This window comes from Eumetopias jubatus, unplaced genomic scaffold, assembly GCF_037043125.1.
Source record: "Eumetopias jubatus isolate StellerSeaLion01/CBP00866 unplaced genomic scaffold, mEumJub1_p1.0 scaffold_9, whole genome shotgun sequence".
NCBI classification, from domain to species: domain Eukaryota; kingdom Metazoa; phylum Chordata; class Mammalia; order Carnivora; family Otariidae; genus Eumetopias; species Eumetopias jubatus.
This window is the reverse complement of record NW_028274815.1, coordinates 116,917,808-116,938,813: the sequence shown is the minus strand read 5'-3', so window position 1 is coordinate 116,938,813 and position 21,006 is coordinate 116,917,808. Positions and strand designations below refer to the sequence as shown.

The 21,006-nt window shown below is 39.2% G+C and overlaps 1 protein-coding gene across 2 annotated transcripts in view; it reads left to right on the top strand.

Annotated features, from left to right (window-relative positions):
• TRPC4AP (transient receptor potential cation channel subfamily C member 4 associated protein) overlaps window positions 1–21,006 on the top strand; it is a 68,562-nt gene that overhangs the window by 13,456 nt on the left and 34,100 nt on the right. For both annotated transcript variants that reach the window (XM_028118554.2, XM_028118553.2), the window contains exons 2-7: window positions 210–338; window positions 2,923–3,039; window positions 9,341–9,398; window positions 12,357–12,412; window positions 14,515–14,643; window positions 20,234–20,441. In XM_028118554.2, coding sequence (XP_027974355.1) covers window positions 210–338; window positions 2,923–3,039; window positions 9,341–9,398; window positions 12,357–12,412; window positions 14,515–14,643; window positions 20,234–20,441 — 697 coding nt within the window. The remainder of the gene's footprint in view (window positions 1–209; window positions 339–2,922; window positions 3,040–9,340; window positions 9,399–12,356; window positions 12,413–14,514; window positions 14,644–20,233; window positions 20,442–21,006) is intronic.

Sequence of the window (21,006 nt, the reverse complement as noted above, 5' to 3'; positions counted from 1 at the left end):
GATACATAGGCTGCTGTGTCACAAGGGAAGGAGTTGGACTTTTCGCTTGTAGGCTGTTGGGGAGCTTTTGAAGGTTTCTAGAAAGAGACCTTTGAATTATTTGTCCTGGGTGTGTTTAGGAGGCAGCTGCTTTCCTTTGCCATGCATGCTAGTAGTTCATTCCTCACCAGTAAAATGTTCCTTTTTTCTTTTTTTCTTTTGACTCACAGTTCACGGAGACGTTTTTGGCAGAGAGGGACAAACAATCCAAATGGAGTGGCATTCCTCAGCTGCTCCTGAAGCTGTATGCAACCAGCCACCTCCACAGTGACTTCATTGAGTGCCAAAACATCCTCAAGGTAACTCTTAGCGGCCTTGGAAGGGTTGCATTCAAAGCCTTGGGTGACACAGATGTCTGTTTTTTTCTCCTTCAGTTTACTTTTTAAAATAGCGTGTTTTTAATGTGTAAGCTGTAGAAAATTTGGGAAATTCAAAAAAAGTACGAGGAAGAAAATAAAAATCAACTATAATCCCACCACCCAGAGATAATCACCATTAAGTTCCCTCTGTCTATCCTTCTGGGCTTTATTCACACTTGTTTTGTGGCAGTGCTTGCTTAATTTGGGAGACCAACACTATGACCTGGGATTGGGATGACATTCTTTTTGAGCAGGATTTTTAAAACTTCCGTATTGCTAAAGGTTCAAGGAAGTAGCCTTGTGGTTGTTGATCCATTATGACCAACATAAGATGAAGGAACTGGGGTTGGTGGTTGGGAGAGGGATGGAAGAGTGCAGAGATGCTAAGGCACTTGTTCTCAAACTTGAGTGTGTATCAGAATCACCTGGAAGGCTTGGTAAACTAGAGTGCTGGGCCCTATGCATCTGCCCAGGGTTTCTGGTTCAGTAGGTCTGGAGTTACTGTATCCAAACTTTAGCTTGGGGGGGTGGGTCCAAATTTGAATTTAGATTACCAGTACTAGCTGCAGTTAAAACCCATGCAAGTTATGGTTGATCATAATGACACTTGATATAATGTTCTTCAGAGGTAAAGTTTTGATTATTATATCACGTAAGTCATACTAAAATATAGTAGGCAGCAAATAAGCTTTACCTTTAAGAAGAGATGTTTTGTCTGTACAATTTTTCTATAAATTGAAAATCATTTCCAAATAAAAGTTTATTTAATTAAAAAGTGTTTTGTATTCTTAATATTGTCGTTTGAATGGGATAGAAATAATTATAGTCTTTTACACTTGTTTGAAAACTCTCTGCAAGGAATTATACATTATTACACTTGATTCCTGCAAAATCTGAGATACGGGGTAGAGGAAAGAGAAATTTAACATTTGTGAGTACTTGCTGTGTGATCACTATTTCTTTATTCATCGAACACATGCTTCTTTGAAGCCTGTGTACCAGGCGTATTTAATTCTTATGGTAACTCTATGACATGGTGGTATACTTAATTTGTTTTAGTCCAGAAATAATTTTGATTGCAAGTGGCAGTAACCCACTCAGACTAGCAAGAAAGATCCTTTATCATCTCACATAACTGGAGAGCACAGTTGTGAATTCAGGGGGCTGAACAGGGTTAAGCTATCCATTTCTTATCTTGACATCTGTGTTTGGCCTCATGTTCCTCCACGTGATCATAGCTCTAGGGTGACATTTCTATAACTTGGGCCAGCCACCGAGGTGAGGGGGCTGAGAGACTATTGATGAGGCCTGATCACCTGCTCCTGGGGCTGGCACTGAGGTGCTTGGTGGCAGCCCCAGCAGAACTCTGTGGAAAGTGGGGAGGGGCCTTTTCCCCAAGGAAATGGGGCTTTTACTTGAAGAAGAGAAAAAAAGATAGTGGGCAGGCAAACCCAGATGTCTTCTACAATTCCCTTTTTCAGTTGAAAGAACATCCTCAACAGTAACCCACGCAAAGCCTGTGGCTATCACGTGATGAGCCCAGATTTGTCGTCGTCCTAAGACCAGCTTCCACTGTACCATGTTGCCAGCAAGAATTACTTCCTGGCTTTATAGTTGAAAAAAATGAGACCCAGAGAAAGTGGTTCAATCACTGATTATGTGAGCCTGGGCAACTTTGTGATTTTGCTTTTCATATATAAAATGGGTAAAACTATACACATTTCATTGAATTATTTTAAGGATTAGGTGGGCTAAAGTATCAAAGTTTGGTGCCCAACATATAACAGGTTGTCTGTAAGAGTTCTGCTTTTTCTTGGCGTGTGGTACCTGGACCAGCAGGATCAGCAGCACTTGGGAGGTTGTTATAAATGCACATTCTCAGGCCCCACCCCAGGCCTATTGAATCAGAAACTCTGCAGGTGGGACTCAGCCAAATGGGTTTTAACAAGTCCTTCAAGTGATTCTGATGTTCACCACTGTGTGAGAACTGCTGCTCCAGCCCATTGTGTTCCATCTTCCCTCAAGATCCCTGAAGAGAGCATAAGAGTGGTGTCCTGGATTCTTCCCACACTGTCTCCTGTTTCACCCCTAATACTTACTTTTTCTTCCATAAGTGCAAACTCTGGATCCAGACTTCCTAGATTTTTAAATCCTGGCTCTGTCACTTACCAGCTGTGTGACCTTGACAACTTTGTATCTCAGTTTGCTTATCTGTAAAATTGGGGTAAAAAATTACTGTTATCTTGTAGGTTTGTGAGGATTAAAAAGGGTCATGCATGAAGTACTTAGAACCATATCTGGTACATAATAAGCATTAAATAAGTGAGCTATTGTTACTATTCAGATTTTGATCATCCTATTAGCTTTTCTGTAAGATGATTTTTTTCTATTGTGGTTCATTGGGGGCTATCTTTGGACTCATGGGCATTCAGTTTGTGACTGAAATGCAAACTGATGTTTTGGTATGTGGTTCTTCTTGGATACTAAAACTGAAAGTCTCTCTGTATGCTTTTTTTTAAATTAGGAAATTTCTCCTCTTCTCTCCATGGAGGCTATGGCATTTGTTACTGAAGAGAGGAAACTCACCCAAGAAACCACTTATCCAAATACTTATATTTTTGACCTGTTTGGAGGTGTTGATGTAAGTAGTTGTTCATTATTACTACTGCTTAATGGCTTGAGTATTTAACTCTTGAAATGGGAGAAATGAGACATTTCAGAATTTATAGCAAACAGTTCAGAATTTTAATCTTTAGAAGCCCAGGGACATTCACCTGTGTTGAACACCATAGCTTTTACATGAGAAGAATTGATTTATTTGAGGTGATAATATATCCACCTTTTTCTTTTTTTAAGGCACAAAGTGAAAGGTGTGTCTCCTTTCCCCCATCCCTTCCTCAGAGGCAGCTGTGATTTCTAGTTTTTCTCTGTCCCTCCAGAGATGTGCTATGAGAATGTGTGTGTGTGTGTGTGTGTGTGTGTGTGTGTCAATAACCCCTGCTGTTCTCACCTTAGATTTATTTTTTTCCCCACATAGAAGTGGCATATACCCCATATACGGATACTGCTCTGTACCTTGCTTTTTCCATGTAATTCTCTAGCTTGGGGATAGATTCAGTGTATGTAAATCTGCCTCATTATTTTAAATAGCTATATAGTATTCCCTGGTATAATTATACCATAATTTATTTACCCAGGCCCCAGTTGATGGGCATTTAGAGTTTTCTCATATCTTTCCTTTTACAACAGGGTTGCAGTAAAGGCTTTTGTACATGGGAGTATATACCTATGGGATCAAAACGTGTGTGCTTTATTGTTTATAAACTCATTAATTATATACCTAAGAGGTTTTATCAGCTTAAATCCCCAGTAACAAAGTATAAGAGTGTTGATCCACACCATCACCAACACAGTGTATATATGTGGGTTTTTATGGGCTGTGTTATTAAAGTCTTGCCTATAGAAAAGTACACCAGTAATTATCACAAAATAACTTCACGTTTGTCACTGCCACCCAAATCATGAAATGGAACATTACCAGCCCCCGGTAGCCTCCTTTACCAAATGGTACATTTTAAGTAAATTTTAAATATTTATTAAGTAGATAGGAGAAAAATGGTGTTTCTTCGGTTTCTTAAAAAGCTTTTTTGAGATATAGTTCACATACCATACAGTTCACCCGTTAAAAGTATACAATTCATTGGTTTTTGGTAAATTCACAGATATGTGCAACCATCACCAGTCAGTTTTAGGATATTTTTATCACCCCAGGAAAAGCTCCATATGTTTTACCTGTCACTCCCCTACACACCTCTATCATAGGCAACTTTTACTCTATTTTCCATCTCTATAGATATCCCTATTTTGGACATTTCATCTGAATGGAATCATGTAATATGTGGTCTTCTGTTACTGACTTCTTTTACTTAATGTTTTTACTTAGCTTAATGTTTTCAAGTTCATCCATGTTGTAGCCTGTTATCAGTACTTTATTCCTTTTTATGGCTGAAGAATATCCATGGATATACCACATTTTTTATATCTGTCAGCTGATGGACTTTTGGGCTTCTACCTTTTAGCTGTTAATAATGCTGCTCTGGGGCGCCTGGGTGGCTCAGTTGGTCAGCCTTCGGCTTGGGTCGTAATCCCAGGGTCCTGGGATTTAATCCCTTATCAGGCTCCCTGCTCAGTGGGGGGCCTTCTCCTCCCTCTCCCTCTGCCTGCAGCTCCCCATGCTTGTGCTCTCTCTCTCTCTCTCTCTCTCTCTGTCGAATAAATAAATAAAATCTTAAAAAAAAAAAAAAGAATGCTGCTCTTAACATTTGTGTCCCACTTGCTGTGTGGACGTATGTTTTTATTAATTTTGGGTGTATACCTGGAAGTGGATTTGCTGGTAACTCTTAACGTTTAATCTTTTGAGGACCCTTAGACTGTTTTCCAAAGCAGCTGCACCATTTCACATGCCCACTTATGGTGTATGCAGGTGCTAATTTTTCCACATCCTTGTCAACATCTGTTGTTATCTGTGTTTTTGGTTATAGCCATCCTCCTGGGTGTGAAGTGGTGTCTCACTGTGCTTTTGATGTGTCTTGTCTTATGGCTAATGATGTTGAGCATCTTTTTATGTGCTTATAGGTCATCTCTACGTCTTCCTTGGAAAATATCTCCTTTTCGTATTTTTTGTTAAGATTTATTTATTTATTTTAGAAGAGTGCTCATACCTCATGGTGGGGGAGGGGTAGAGAGAGAGAGAGAGAGAGAGAGACTCTTCAAGCAGACTCCCTGCTGAGCGCGGAGCCTGACAGGAGCTTGATTTCACAACCCTGAGATCACGACCTGAGCCCAAATCAAAGTTGGCCACTTAACTGAATGAGCCACCTAGGCACCCCTCCCTTTCCCGTTTTTTAATTGGGTTGTCTTATTATGCGTTCTAAGAGTACTTTATATATTCTCTTCATAGTTTTTAAAATTTGCATTCTTCTATCAGTGGGATTGAATATCTTTTCATGTGTTTATAAGTAGTTCCTTTTCTGCCAGTTATCTCTTTGTAGCTTTTGCATCCTTTTCTATTTGATTATTGGGTCTTTCTCTTACTGATTTTCTGTCTTCGTTGTTTGGGCTGCCATAATGGACTGTCAGACTGGGTAACTTGTAAGCAACAGATCTATTTCTCTCTCATAGTTCTGGAGGCTGGGAGTTCCACAGTCATGACAACTGGCAGATTTGATGTCTGGTGAAGGCCCTCTTCCAGGTTGCAGACTGCTGGCCTCTCCCTGTGTCCTCATGTAGTGTGAGGGGCTAGGGCTCTCTCAGGAGCCTCTTTTAGAAGGACATAATCCCATTTAGGAGGGCTCTGCCCTCCGAATCTAATCAGCTTCCAAAGGCCCCACTGCCTAATGCTATCACACTTGGCATTAGGATTTAATGTGAATTTTGGGAGGACACAAACATTTAGACTGTAGCACTTTGTGATTACTCAGTTTTTAAAGGTCCTTTGTTATGTGTGTTGTATTTTTTTCCCAAGTTTGAGAAATGAATTTTGACTTTGTTTATGATACTTTTAAATGTAGGGGGGTTTACTTTTTAGGTTATCAGATTGCTCAGTCTTTCCTTTTATGGCTTCAGAGTTTTGTTTCTTGCTTTTCCCACTGTTGGATTATAAACTGTGTCTATATTTCTTTGTAATATTTTAAAGTTTTTATCACATACGTTAAAATTTTTGCACCATGTACTGAGTGAGGGACTGGGATCCTACTCCCCTCCCCACCCCAGATATCTCTCCTTACTCCCTGGGTGTCTGGTTACTTAGTATCTTGATCTGGGTGGTGATTGTACAGGAATGATGTTCACTTTATAAAAACTGGAGCTGTATGTTTATGGTTTATACTCTGCTGTGTCAGTATGTTATATTGCAATTTAAAAACCATTTCCTTAAAGATGCCATTTGCCCTGAAAGTCAAGATTGTTACACATTTGCATCCATAGCATCAGCCTTAGCCTTTATTCCCTAATTGTTGCTCAGCATTGCCTCTCCTCAGCAGCTCCAGTAGTCCTGTAGCGTGGACTTAATGGCCAGCTTGGGGGGCCCTTCACTTCTGAATTGTTCATCAAGGAATTTATTAAATAGAAACCAGTGTATTTATGGGAGGAAAGAAGAATAATGTGGATCTCTTACCTGATGTCTGTTGGCAATGAAAATGTGGTTTTCTTTCTTTTTTTTTTTTTTTAAAGATTTTGTTTATTTATTTGGCAGAGACAGAGACAGCGAGAGAGGGAACACAAGCAGGGGGAGTGGGAGAGGGAGAAGCAGGCTTCCCGCCAAGCAGGGAGGCCAAGGTGGGGCTCTGTCCCAGGACTCTGGGATCATGACCTGAGCTGAAGGCAGATGCTTAACGACTGAGCCACCCAGGCGCCCTGAAAATGTGGTTTTCTGTTGCAGGTGCCTATCACGGACATCTTTGCATCAAAGTTTCTTGATTTTGTGAGGTTTTGGTCTGCTTTGGAGAAGATTAACTTCTCCAGGAACTTCATTCTGTTCATAAATAGAGCTTTTGCTTGGGTCCTTTTACTCTTCACTTACCGTAACTTGGGTGCATTTGTTCTTGTTGAATTCCCTTGTCGTCTTGGTCCTGAAAGTATTTTTGAGACCGAGCTCTTTATTTCTTCCCCTGCCAGTCACTAGCAAGGCCCCGAAGTAAGCCTCTCCTCGGTATGCTGCCCAAAGCTCAGCTGAATTGGAGTAATTGGGAGTGCTGCTGGTTAGACCACTCCTTTGTCAACCCTGACGTGACAGTGAAAAGTGTATCCTATATCCTAGAGTTTGTAAAGTCAGATGCGTTACAGGGTCAGGTAGGTAACTCACTGGAGCGAAGGAGGCCCAAGTCAGATGATGTGTGTAAATTAAATGCCTGCAGGGACTGTGGAGAAGTGGAGAGTGTGGCCCCTATTATGGGGAAATGACTCTTTAATGCCTGTTAATTGCGGTTGCCCTAGGGGATGTGGGAAATCTAGATTCTTATGTAAAATCTCCCAGCTTTTCAGTAGGTGTGGACCAAATGAAATGTCTGTGGGCCAGGTGTAATCCATAGCTTGGCATTCAAGAACTTTTCATTTATTCATTGATATTCTGTGTGGTTGAGCATCCTGTGCCTTTGGATGATTGTGAGAAGTGAGGCATCTCTTTTGAAAACTGTGTAGTATGCCTTAAACCTTAAAGATCATTACCCATTTTGCCTTGCTTACATTTCTGTAAATCTCTCATGAAGACATAAGTCAAAATGAGATGAAACTTTGTATATGAAGATGCTTAGTGTAGCTTCATATATAGTAGTGTTAAAAGTGTCCATCAGAAGGAAGGTAATTTTTGTTCTCTGTAAGGTCAGTGGTGATACAGTTGATTTACTAAATTAGTTTTTACTCTAATTCTTATTTTTTCCTTTTTTCTGCTTGCTTTGGGTTTGTACCTCTTTTTCCAGTGTCTCAATATGGAAGATTAGGTTACTGGTTTGAGATAATTCTTTTTTGTTTTTTTTTTTTAAGGATAGGCATTTACAGATCTATAAATTTCCTTCTAAACACTGCTTTAGCTATATCATAAGCTTTACTGTATTCATCTATCTCAAAGTATTTTCCAGTTTTCCTTGTGATTTCTTCTTTGACTCATTGATTAATTAGGATTTGTTTTTTAATTATCCACATTGGTGAATTTCCCAAATTTCTTTCTGTTATTAATTTTTAATTTCATTTCATTGTGATCAGATAATATGCTTTGGTAATCTCAGTGCCTTTTAATTTATGAGGCTTGTTTTATGGTCTAATATGTGATTTATCCTGGAGAATATTCCACGTGTGCTTGAGTTGAATGTGTATTCTGTTGCTAGGCAAAATGTTCTATAGATGTCTCTTAGAGCTTGTTGGTTTCTAATGTTCAAGTCTTCCTATTTCTTTGGTGATGCTTAGTTGTCTGTCCATTATTAAAGGTGGGATATTGAAGTGTCTGTTATTTTTGAATTGTCTGTTTACTTCAGTTCTGTCAGCTTTTGTTTTACGTACTTTGAGGCTTTGTTGTTAGGTCCATGTATTTATAATTGTTATATCTTCCTGATGACCCTTTTCTCATAATAAACTGTCATTTGTCTCAACAGAATGGGCTTTTAAATGCATGCTTATTGTAAAGAGTTTAAGCAAAAATTGTGTTGTATTGAAAGTATGTAAAATGAAAAATGCATATCATCCCCATTCCCCATAGAAATCTGTATTAACGGTCTTTACGTGTATCTTTTGAGATGCCGTTTAATTAACTTATGTCTGTAAAAGAACATAAATGTTCTTAAAGCAAAAGAGGAATCCTCATGATAATGTTCTATAGCTTTTATTTTTTAAAGATTTTATTTATTTATTTGACAGAGACACAGCAAGAGAGGGAACACAAGCAGGGAGAGTGGGAGAGGGAGAAGCAGGCTTCCCGCCGAGCAGGGAGTCCGGTGCAGGGCACCATCCCAGGGCCCTGGGATCATGACCTGAGCCGAAGGCAGACGCTTAACGACTGAGCCACCCAGGCGCCCCTGTACTATAGCTTTTAAAATATTAAAGCCACATTGGATCCCAGAGATTATCTAGTCCAACATGCTTATTTTTTTTTTAAATGAGAAAGCTAAGGCCATGGAAGGACATTGACTTGCCCAAGTTGATATGGGGACTAGGTGGCTGAGCTGTGACTGCGGTTTCCGGGCCCTTGGTACAGTGCTCATTCCCGCGAGCCTCACCGCCTTCTGGCTGTGTTGGGAACCAGAGGGCCTTTCAGTACTATGACAGATATTTGGGTCATCAGTTGTCATGGCAAAGATTGTTTTATAAGTTGTGCTTGGAGTTAATTTTGAAGATTTTACCCAATTTTCTTCTCTTTCATTGTTAACTTTTTTTTTTTTTTTTTAAATATGTAGCTCCTTGTAGAAATTCTTATGAGGCCTACAATCTCTATCCGGGGACAGAAACTGAAAAGTAAGTATACTTGTGAGCCACTGGTCCTCCTTTCCCAGCTTGCTGATATGTGGTTCTAGGGGCCTCTCTTGTTTTCCCTCCTAGCTCAACAGTGAGGGTCTGCCTTCCGTTCAGGGGCAGCATGCACTCTCCTTCCCCACCTAAGAGCTCTCTTTCTTCATTTTGTACTGGGTAGAAATACAGATCTGGGGCTTTAAACGAAAAAGTGTGAAAGCCACTGGGCTAAAAGAATTGCATCGTTGTAGTTTCTAATAGTCCGTGGGCCCAGCTTTTGTGTTTTCTCTGGAAATTCTTATTTCTCCTATCTAGTTAATTGAGGGAGTAACGAGTAGTAACCTGGTAAGATCATTTGTTTGATTTTAAAAAGTATACATTCATTTTTTGTTGTTGTAAGGGTGATATGTGCTCTCGGTAAAAAGTTTAGTCATTACCAGAAATGGTAAAGGTTAAAAGTCAAAGTGTTTTGGTAGCACGTTATTTCTTAAGCTGGGTGATGGGTCTATGGGTATTATTCTATTATTCCTTCTTATAACTTATACATGTTACAAATACTATTTTTAGGAATTCAGTATTTAAGGAAAAAAAGTAAGAGCACTCTGGCACAAGCCAGAGGTCACAAAAATACATACATACATACGTGCTAGAAATCACTTTTAACATTTGATGAATGCCCTTCTACAAACATCACATACATATTTTTTTTAATTGAAGTATTTTTATTTTATATACAATGAGCTAGCATTAAGGTAGGTATCTTGGATGACCCATTCAAAGAAGTTTACTTAATCCAACTAAATGAAGCCTATATCCTTCGTGTACTGATAGAAATACTGGTGTCCTATATTGAGGCTATATTTCCTGATCAGACTGTACCAGTTTGAGCATAGGTGGCAAGAAGGAGAACCCTGGGCAGACTTCCTAGGATGGCTCCAGGAGAGATGCTGGGGACCCATCTTGCTGTCTCAGATGCAATGAGGCAAAAGGAAAAATACATATATATATATATATATTTTTTAAAGATTTTATTTATTTATGGGCACCTGGGTGGCTCAGTTGGTTAAGCGACTGCCTTCGGCTCAGGTCATGATCCCGGAGTCCTGGGATCGAGTCCCACATCAGGCTCCCGGCTCAGCGGGGACCCTGCTTCTCCCTCTGACCCTCTTCCCTCTCATGCTGTTTCTCTCTCTCTCTCTCTCTCTCTCTCTCTCTCTCAAATAAATAAAATCTTTAAAAAAAAGATTTTATTTATTTATTTGACAGAGAGAGACATAGCGAGAGAGGGATCACAAGCAGGGGGAGTAGGAGAGGGAGAAGCAGGCTTCCCCGCGGAGCAGGGATCCCGATGTAAGGCTTGATCCCAGGACCCCGGGATCACGACCTGAGCCGAAGGCAGACGCTTAACGACTGAGCCACCCAGGCGCCCCAAAATACATATTTTTTTTAATTGAAAAAAATCTACCCCCTTAACTCAAACATAATATTGTAAGGCCTCATTTGTATGTGCAGCAATGTAAGAAGTTTCATATTTGTCTTTGATGTCTCACCTTTGTACTCTATCTAAATTCGTTCTTCGTGTTCTCTGTCTGCAATGATAGCAAGTAGCATCTTTTTTTTTTTTATTTGACAGAGAGAGAGCGAGAGAGGGAACACAAGTAGGGGGGAGTGGGAGAAGGGAGAAGCAGGCTCCCTGCCTGATGCGGGGCTCGATCCCAGGACCCTGGGATCATGACCTGAGCCGAAGGCAGATGCTTAACCGACTGAGCCACCCAGGCGCCCCAGCAAGTAGCATCTTGTAATTACTTGTGGTGTATTTGTTCTCTCTTCCTCCTACTGGGTTTAGAGACTGTCTTTTTTTATTTTATTTTTTTTGTTAACCACTGTGTATTCTTTATCTGCTCTAGAGTAGATGGTGAATAAATATTTGATGAATGAGTGAATTGCAATTCCTTTTGAAAATGAAAGGTCTAGAAATGCAGAGATGCCCTGGTCTGGTATTCCAAACTGCTCTGAAGTCATGAGATAAACAAAAAAGCCCCCACAGGTTGAAAGGTAGTGATAAAGGATATGGGATATCTGCATTGTCTCCAGATTATATCAGATAACCCTTCTGGTCAGGCTAGTTTGGCAGGGCTGCCCATTGATATCTCAGAGGGAGACCTAACATTTTAGAGTTTGTGGCAACATAGGAATGAATGGAAATAGTTTTTAAAAATAAAAGTAATACCGAGCAAAAACACTTTGTTGATGGTTCATACTCAGTTTTATCCTCTCCAGGCTCAGGGGTCATAAAAATTGTTTCCTTTTTGTTGTATTCCCCATTCCTGCTCACAGAGAAATAGCTAGTTCTTTGTTGGAGTTAATAGGTCAGGCATTAAAAGACATTTCCCCAACAGAAATAACAAAAAGCAAAACAAAAACACACTTGTAAGTCTTTAGTAAAAATGATACCCTTATTTGCTGCTAGTAGAACCTTCTGTGGAAATTTATAACATGGAATCAGGAAGCTTATACTTTGGATTCTAGCAGTTCTGCTTTTGGAAGTGTTTCTTGAGGAACCGATAACACAAGCAGAAAAAGGCTACACATACATATATTAAATTGTTTGTTTTTAGTCTATTTTATTAAAAAACAAAAATCCCCCGGAAATATTCTAAGCAAACTACAAAGGGAACATGGCTATTAAGAGATGACACCACAATAGGTTGAAAGTATGAAGACTATGGAGCTTAAGAAGAAAATGGCTACTCCATCAAACCAAAAATCAGTATACAAATTGGTTTATAGGTTCTGATGGGCATCATGAAAATCTTTGGTAAGCAAGGACTGGAAAGAGGTATGCTAAAAGAAAATAATCATCTTGGAAGGGATTGTGAGGAATAGTTCTTAGGTTCAAAAAATTTAATTCTATTCCATCTTTTCAGTGAGAAAAATAACCAATTATTCCCCCTTTACTTTCAGTAAGTGATGAAATGTCCAAGGACTGTTTGAGCATCCTGTATAATACGTGTGTCTGTGTAAGTATGCCTGCCCTTGGGGCCCCAGTTATGTCCCCACCACATCTGCAGTGCTTGAGAGGGGAAAGTTCAAGTGGGGGTGGTGGACATGAGAGCTATCCTCAGACATGTGGGGATTGGACTTACTTATGTGGGCCTGAGAACCAGGACCAGCAGGTGGAAATTGTGGGGAGGCAGAATTTCATAGAAATTGTTGAGTCAGGGCTGCTCCAGCAGGTAGTGATCTCCTTTAGCCCTGGAGCAGACACTGACCAATCATTTATCAAGTGGATACATACACTGGAAGAGTGGGTGTAACCTTTAAGATACTATTTCTGTTCCTTCATTTTCCTTGTTAGAAAACAAAAGCGGAACCAGAAGCCCCACCAATGTATTAAGCAGGAGACTCTGCTTGGTTGACCTCTGAAAAGGAAAGAATGGTGAATAAAACAGCAATTTGGTAGAAAGGAAAAAGCCTTGCACTTAGTGCTAGAACTGGATTTGGAGTTCTGGCTCCTGGCGCAGTGCTTATTAATTCACCTTCCTGAGCTTTAGTTTCTTATCTGTAGAGTGCAGCCAGTAATCTTACTAGCATCGTAGGCTTGTGAGGACTAAGTGGGATGATAGATGTGAAAGCACTTTGTAAAGCAATATACAAGTGCTAGTTTTTGTAAGACACAGTACCTGTCTTTTAGGAACTTATGTTGTCACTTGTATGCAGTGAACCATAATACTCGCCAGAATGAAACAAATGCTCCTATAGAAGTGAAACCTATATGTTATGAAAATACAATGGAACATTTAATTCCATTTCATTTCTTGCCGCACTCAGGAAGAGATTTCAGGCGTTCTTGTAGTGATATGTAAAATCTTTCAAGATCATAAATCATAAACTTAGAAGTAGGTAAGAAAGAAAAGTGTAGAACAAGGTGAGGGTATAACATATATGCGGGAATTGGGCTGACCAAAAAATCATCTGTTGTCTGGATGGGGCACAAATTTGGGTTTAAGCTTCTTACCAACCAACACAAATAGGGAAGTAAGTTTTAGCACTTAATACAGTTCAGCATCTGTAACAGTCCCATGCAACAGGAATCCAGCATGAGTCACTTAAATTATTTTAAATTTCCTTATAGTCACATTTTTTTAGAAAGGAAGAAAAGTAGGAAGAAATAGGTGAGGTTAATTTTAATAATATTTTATTTAGCATAGTATATCAAGATTATTCCAACATGTAAATAATGTAAGTAATTATTAATGGGTATTTACCTCCTTTTTTGTACTAAGCTTTCAAAATCCAGTGTGTTTTTTTTATACCTGGAGCACATCTGAGTTCAGACTTGCCACGGTTCAGGTGCTCAGTAGCCACGTGTAGCTAGTGGACGGATAGGTACAAACAGACCAATAAGGTAAAAGTAAACTAACTGTTCAGCTAACACACAGCTACTCTTGCAGTTAAGGTCAGTAAGAACTTGTCCTTATTTTAAAAGCTGACATGTGTATGATGTAATGACTCCATCATTGGCAACTTCCATATGGTCATTAGTTTTATGAGGTTGTTTGTTATTAATGACACCTAATGTTAATCAATAATATTCCAGCAAAACACAGTTCATGAAAGGAAGGAAGGAAGAAAAATGTAAAGAACACAGGATGATATGGTCCAATTCTTTGCTGATCTGGCTTAATTCCAGGGATTAGGCAGAAACCAAGAAATGTCTGACCGAGCCTGCTTTGGGGTGGAAACTTGTACAGATTGTGGCTGACCTGGAGTAAGCAGGTCCTGCCTAAAGACATTTACGTTCCAAATTTAAAATGTACTGCTGGCCAAATAAAACTTGGCCTACTGGATGCTAGTTTGTAGCTCCTCATTTAGTTACTAGGCAGATAGATACTAGGTCAAGAACCGATGATGAACCTACCATGAAAAAACCCCTCCCCCCAAAATGCATTTGCACACAATGTTTTGTGTGTAGTTTTAGTGATTTAAGGCCTTTGCCAAGAATTCCTGATGTAGCTTGGAATTGCTTTTCCAGTTTCTAGAAGGGGGATACGTTGCTTTTCACTTTTTATTTTGTGATTATAACCTATTTTGCCTTTTCTCTCCTTTTCCCTTGTGATAGACGGAAGGAGTTACAAAGCGTTTGGCAGAAAAGAATGACTTTGTGATCTTCCTGTTTACATTGATGACGAGTAAGAAAACATTCTTACAAACAGCAACCCTCATTGAAGATATTTTGGGTGTTAAAAAGGTGAGCTATGTTTTCTAGCAGATGGGTGACCTGATGGGGGAGGGTGTCTCAGACAATTGGATTCTCAGACCTGAATGATGTGCAGAGCTCTTTTAAAAGAAAGTTCTTCCATATTGCTAGTGTTAACTTTTTTTTTACTTAAATATATTCAAGTACAAAACTAGGTCATACTCCTTCTGATGGTTTTTAAATGATAATAAAACCTAAACCAGTATATAAATTGAAATCAATCTAATGATAAGATTCAAAAGTTCAGATTGACTTGGTGAATTTAATGTGATGGCTAATGTTACTTTGTCGAAATCAGTTTGCCCCTCACCACTGCTGTATGCTCTGTGATGACTTCATTTTCCTACCGTTTTCTTTATTTGAATGTTGTGAAACCTTCCTTCATTCGGATATGTTCCCCTGGGTAGTGATGTTCGACTTTTACTTATTAAGTCCACTTCTGTTTATTCTCATTAGTCTTCCAACAGTTAAAGTTTAATTGATACCAGCATAGAGGACACAGATGTGAACACTGACATCCTGCCACTTGGTCATAAGATGGACATTGAAAAGATCCAGAATATGCTTTAAAAAAAGACACAAAGGAGTGCCTGGTTGGCTCAGTCACTGGAGCATAGGACTCTTGATCTCAGGGTTGTGAGTTCAAGCCCCATGGTGGGTGAAGAGCTCACTTACAAAAAAAAAAAGAAAAAAAAACCAAACAACTGTGATTGAAATCAAACACTAAATTAAAAAATTATCAACAAGAACTTACCCCAAAAAACACATCTATAGATCTCTGCTAGATAATCACTCTATTAGATTTTTGCATAATGCTTGTGAGGATGTGGAGCTTCCTTCCGCAGTCTTTGTTCTACACCTCCATGTTGGTTGCAGGCTGGCAGATTTCTTCCTCTTACTACTGAGGAGGCAGGAGCAGATTCTTAGAGTTGCTGTTGCAGGGAAAAGGCTACCCATGTGCATTGTGGTTACCCCAGCTTTCATTTCTGTCTTTCTGCTGCATTTTCCCCGGGCCCTGCTTGTGATGCAGAGGCAGAAGATGCACAAGTGGTCCATTGTCTATAAGAACACACTGGAGATGTGTGCGGGTCCCAGACAGACTCTTTGTACCGTTTGATAAAAAGGCTTTGTTATTTTTCCAGTAATTGTATGCTCCAGCCAGTGTGTGAAAGGGGGCTCCCAGGGCAGAAACACCAGACTCCCTGGCAGTCTGAGCTCAGGAGTCTAGGATTGCTCCTTCCTATCTTTTCCTGCTTGTCCCTCGTGCCCTGACATGCTCATTTTTTTGTGTGTTACCAAAAATAGTGATGAGTTCTGCTAGACATGTTTACCTTGGTGCAGTTTGAAAGGGGAATAGACACCAGAAAGAAAGTGGGAACCCAAGCCACAAATGATATATGTAACCCATGTAACTAACAAAGGATTGGTATTCAGAATTTATCAAGAGTTCTTACAAATCAGCAAGAAAAAGACAAATAACCCGGTAAAGAAAGGCGGGGCAGGGGGAGGGGCAATGATATAAACATTTTACAGAAGAGAAACAAATAATCCATAAATAGAACATGTTTAACTTCATTGATGATCAGGGAAATGTAAATTAAGACCACAGTGAAAGAGAGAGCAAATGTTGGTGAAAATATTATCATTGGTCTTTCTTTCTTTCTTTGGCTTTTTTTTTTAAGTAGGCTCCATGCTCAGCGTAGAGTCCCAAGGTGGGGCTTGAACTCACAGTCCTGAAATCAAAGAGCTGAGATCCAGAGTTGGGTGCTTAACCAAGTGAACCACCCAGGCACCCCGAGAATGTGTATTATTGGAATCACTTATGTACTGCTGATACCTTTTTGTTTCTGTAGAATCTGTTTATCTTTCTTTGTTTTCTGGTTTGAATATGTGCATACCCCGTGACCCAGCACCTGAGGGTTGAGGCATCATTCTTGTGCCTGGGTCATCTTATAGCCTATGCCCAGGCATGCTCATGGATAAATTCAATCCTGGAACAGTAGTTCTTAGAAATGAAAACACTACATCAAAGCCAACAGGTTGTGAAATCAATTCATTCATTGGGTGTACCAGCTAAAAAGAAAAGATCCAAGTGTGTGAGTCATGTGAGGGTATTGTTTAAGTTTGTGTTACATATTTATATATTCACCTATGTATGTTTTATTGGGTTGTGATGGAAATTTTTTCTTATTCTTGGACATTGTCAGAATGGTTTGGAAGCCATCACTCCAGAAAAACTTCTGTACATGTACATCAAAAAACACATAAGAATGTTTATAGTATTGTTTCAGAGTTAAGAACTGAAACCAAATCTATGATCCATCTACAGGAGAATGGATAAATTTTCTCTGTTCACACAATGAACATTACAGAGTTGTGGAAGTGAATAAGCTATTGCTATAGGCAACAACACAGCAAAATCGTAGAAATTGATAGAAGTCAGTTGCAGAAGACTGTATATAGTATCTTTTTTATTTTTTTTAGAGAGTGCGAGCAGGGGAGGGACAGAGGGAGAGAGAAAGAAAGAATCTTAAGCAGGCTCCACTCTCAGCATGGAGGTACCAGTGTGGGACTTGATCTCACAATCCTGAGATCATGACCTGAGACAAAATCAAGAGTTGGATGCTTAATCAGCTGAGCCACCCAGGTACCTGTAGTATATCATTCTTACAAAGCTCTGAAATAAGCAAACTCAACTCATACATATAAAACTATTTTTTTAAACAGCAAAACAAAAATAAAATTCAGGATTGTGGTTACCTCTGGCAGAGAGGCAGGAAGAAGTGATAGGAAAGGCACACACAGCTATTCACTTGGTTATGCTTCATAACATAAGTTGTATGTATTAAATATTAAAATATAACACAAGGAAGTGGGCTTGAAGGGCAGTGGAACCTGGTTCGTGACCCATCACTAAGTTAGGGCTAGAGGAACAGGGCTGAAAGTTACAGTTTCCTCTAATAATAATAGCTAACATTTGTTGTGTACTGGGGGAAGGAGAAGGCAAAGGTGGAAGAAGCTATTCCCAAATACCCCCTCAGCAAGCTCCTGTTCTGCATTACCAGAAATAAGAGTGGAGGTCATGGGGGCTTCTAGGAATCATTCACTTGTTCAGTACACATTTACTGAGGCCCTTGCTACCAAGTCTTAGGTGCTGAGACTCTGGAAGGAAAGTAAGACACACTCCGCCCTTAAGACAGTGTGAGTTTATTTGGAGATAGATGGAGGAACAGGTAATTACAAGAAGTGATATGTGCAGTGATAGAGAATACCCAGTCCAGTGGAAGTGAATTAGTGAGATGAAGGGTAGTAGGTATTTTCTGAGGAATATAAGGATGTTTCAAAAGAAGAGAAGCTCATGTAATGCACATTTGCAGATTTTAAAGAAGAAAAAAAAATGAGAATATAACCAAATAACAAAAAACATTTCATAAAATTCAATAGTCATTCATGGTAAAAGCTAGGAATAAAAGGAAAGTTCTTAACTTGATAGAGGATATCAAAACTTATAGCAGACATTAAAGTTAATGTTAAAACTTTGGAAATACTCCTGTTAAAGTAAAAAAAAAAAGATGTCTGCTATTGCTTAGTCTAGATAATTGGTTACGTGTGCACATACACAGGGAGACACCTATAGGAATGGTTATTGCAACAGTGTTTAATAGTGAAAAATTACAGTCCACCTAAACATACATACATATATATGTATGTATGGTTAAGTACATTGTGGAGTAAAGCAGTGAAAAATGAATGAATTAGAGCTACTTCTATCAGAGTAGTTAAATCCCAGTGTTGAGGGGTGCCTGGCTGGCTCAGTCGATAGGGCATGTGACTCTTGATCTCGGGGTCGTGAGTTCAAGCCCCACGTTGGGCCTAAAGCCTACTTTAAATGTTAAAAAAAAAAAAAGTACTAACTTTCTCTTGTCTGAAGTGACCTAAATTAAAAAATAAAAAAAACTCCAGTGTTAACTAAAAAGTAAGGTATAATGTGTCATTTACACTGTGCATACAGGACAATACCATGTTTTAAACATGTACAGCATAGCGATTCACTGATTTTATACATTAAGCTCTGCTCACCATCATGTCACCATACATTGTTATTACAGTATTATTGACTGTATTCCCCATGCTGTACTTTTCATCCCCACAACTTATTTATTTTATAACTGGAAGTTTGTAACTCTTAACCGCCTTGACCTATTTTGCCCATGCCCCCCCATCCCCTCCCTTCTGACAACTACCAGTTCTCTGTATTTGAGTCTTTCTCTGTTTTGTTTGTTCATTTGTTTTGTATATTCCACATATGAGTTGAAATCATATAGTATTTTGTCTTTTCTCTGACTTATTTCACTTGGCATTATACTCTCTAGCTCCATGTTGCTGCAGGTGGCAAGATCTCATTTTTTATGGCTGAATAATATTCCATTGTATATGTATACCATGTCTTCTTTATCCATTCCTCTGTGGATGAACACTTGGATTGCTTCTGTACTTGGTTATTGTAAATAACATTGCAATAAACGTAGGGGTGCATATATCTTTTCAAATTATCGTTTTTGTTTTCTTGGGGTTAATACCCAGTAGTAGAATTACTGGATCGTATGGTATTTCTATTTTTAATTTTTCGAGGAACCTCCAACTGTTTTCCTTAGAGGGTACACCAGTTTACATTTGTACCAACAGTACATGAAGGTTCCTTTTTTCCATATCCTCTCTGACGCTTGTCATTTCCTGTCTTTTTAAGATTAGTCATTCTGACAGGTGTCAGTTGATATCTCACTGGTTTTGATTTGCATTTCCCTGATGATCAGTGATGTTGAGCATCTTTTCATGTGTCTGTTTGCCTTCTGTATGTCTTCTTTGGAAAAGTGTCTATTCAGGTCCTCTGCCCATTTTTAATTAGGTTATTTGTGGTGTTGAATTGTGTGAGTTCTTTATATTTTGGAGATTAGCCCCTCATCAGATAAATCATTTGAAAATATCTTCTCCCATTCAGTAGGTTGCCTTTTTGTTTTGTTGGTGGTTTCCTTTGCTTTGCTACCATATTTTTTTATGGAAATAGAAGAACACGTGTGGGAATAATAAACACAGTTCAAAATAATGATTACCTCTGGTGGGAGAGATGGGAATGCAACTGGGTAGGAATACACAGGGGCCTTCAACTATATTTGAAATATTTTATTTTATTTTTTGAAATATTTTATTTCTTAAAAAGAGAACATCTGTAGCAAGAATGGCAATTTATGAGTGATAAAACTTGCATGGTAGGCATTTCTTTTCTTTTTTAAATAGGCAAAATGAGCCACATGAGCAAAGAGAGAGAAATAAGAACAGTAGTGCTCAAAGGGTTTAATCCTCAGAGCAGTCCTCTAAGGTATGTTAGTCCCATTTGACAGTTGAGCAAAGACTTAGAGAGGTTCCATAACTTACCTATGTTTACACAGCTGCAGTTTGCAGAGCTGGGATTTGGACCTAAGTGGTTTAGCTACCAAATCCCATTCTTAGGGGAAAGCAAAAAGGACGCATCCAGTCTTGAATGAACTGAGCATGGGGATTGTTTTATTTGTGTCTCCTGTAGGAAATGATCCGACTAGATGAAGTCCCCAATCTGAGTTCTTTAGTATCCAATTTTGATCAGCAGCAGCTTGCTAATTTCTGCCGGATTCTGGCTGTCACCATTTCAGAGATGGATACAGGGAATGATGACAAGCACACACTACTTGCCAAAAATGCTCAGCAGAAGAAGAGCTTGAGCTTGGGGCCTTCTGCAGCTGAAATCAACCAAGGTAAAGTCTCTAAGTTTTCAGAATTTTGAGATTATGGCTCTGAGACCCCTTTGTAAATTACCTTCTCTTTCAGTATCTCTAGAGAGTGGGTCATGTGAGGGCTCCTAGGGTCCACTTAGAGTATGTAAATTTTGTGTATGTGTGTATCTGTTCATTATTTTAGGGGGCCAAGTCCATAATCTTTATCAGATTTTTGAATGGATTCAGAACCTCAGAAAAGTTAAGAACCAGGGGCATCTGGGTGGCTCAGTTGGTTAAGCATCAGACTCTTGATTTCGGCTCAGGCCGTGATCTCAGGATCATGAGATCAAGCCCCATGTCAGGCTCTGCTCTGGGCATGGAGCCTGCTTTTAAGATTCTTCCCCCTCCCATCTCTCTCTTAAGAAAAAAAAAAAGAGTTAGGAACCATTGTTTATCAGAATTATAAATACACATACCCTTCTATCACTAAGCCTCTTCTGGGCCTTTATCTTATAGATATATAGGATATGATGTATATTCAAGGTCATTATTGCAACATTGTAATAACAAAAGACCAGAAACAAGAGACCACTTAATTTCTAGA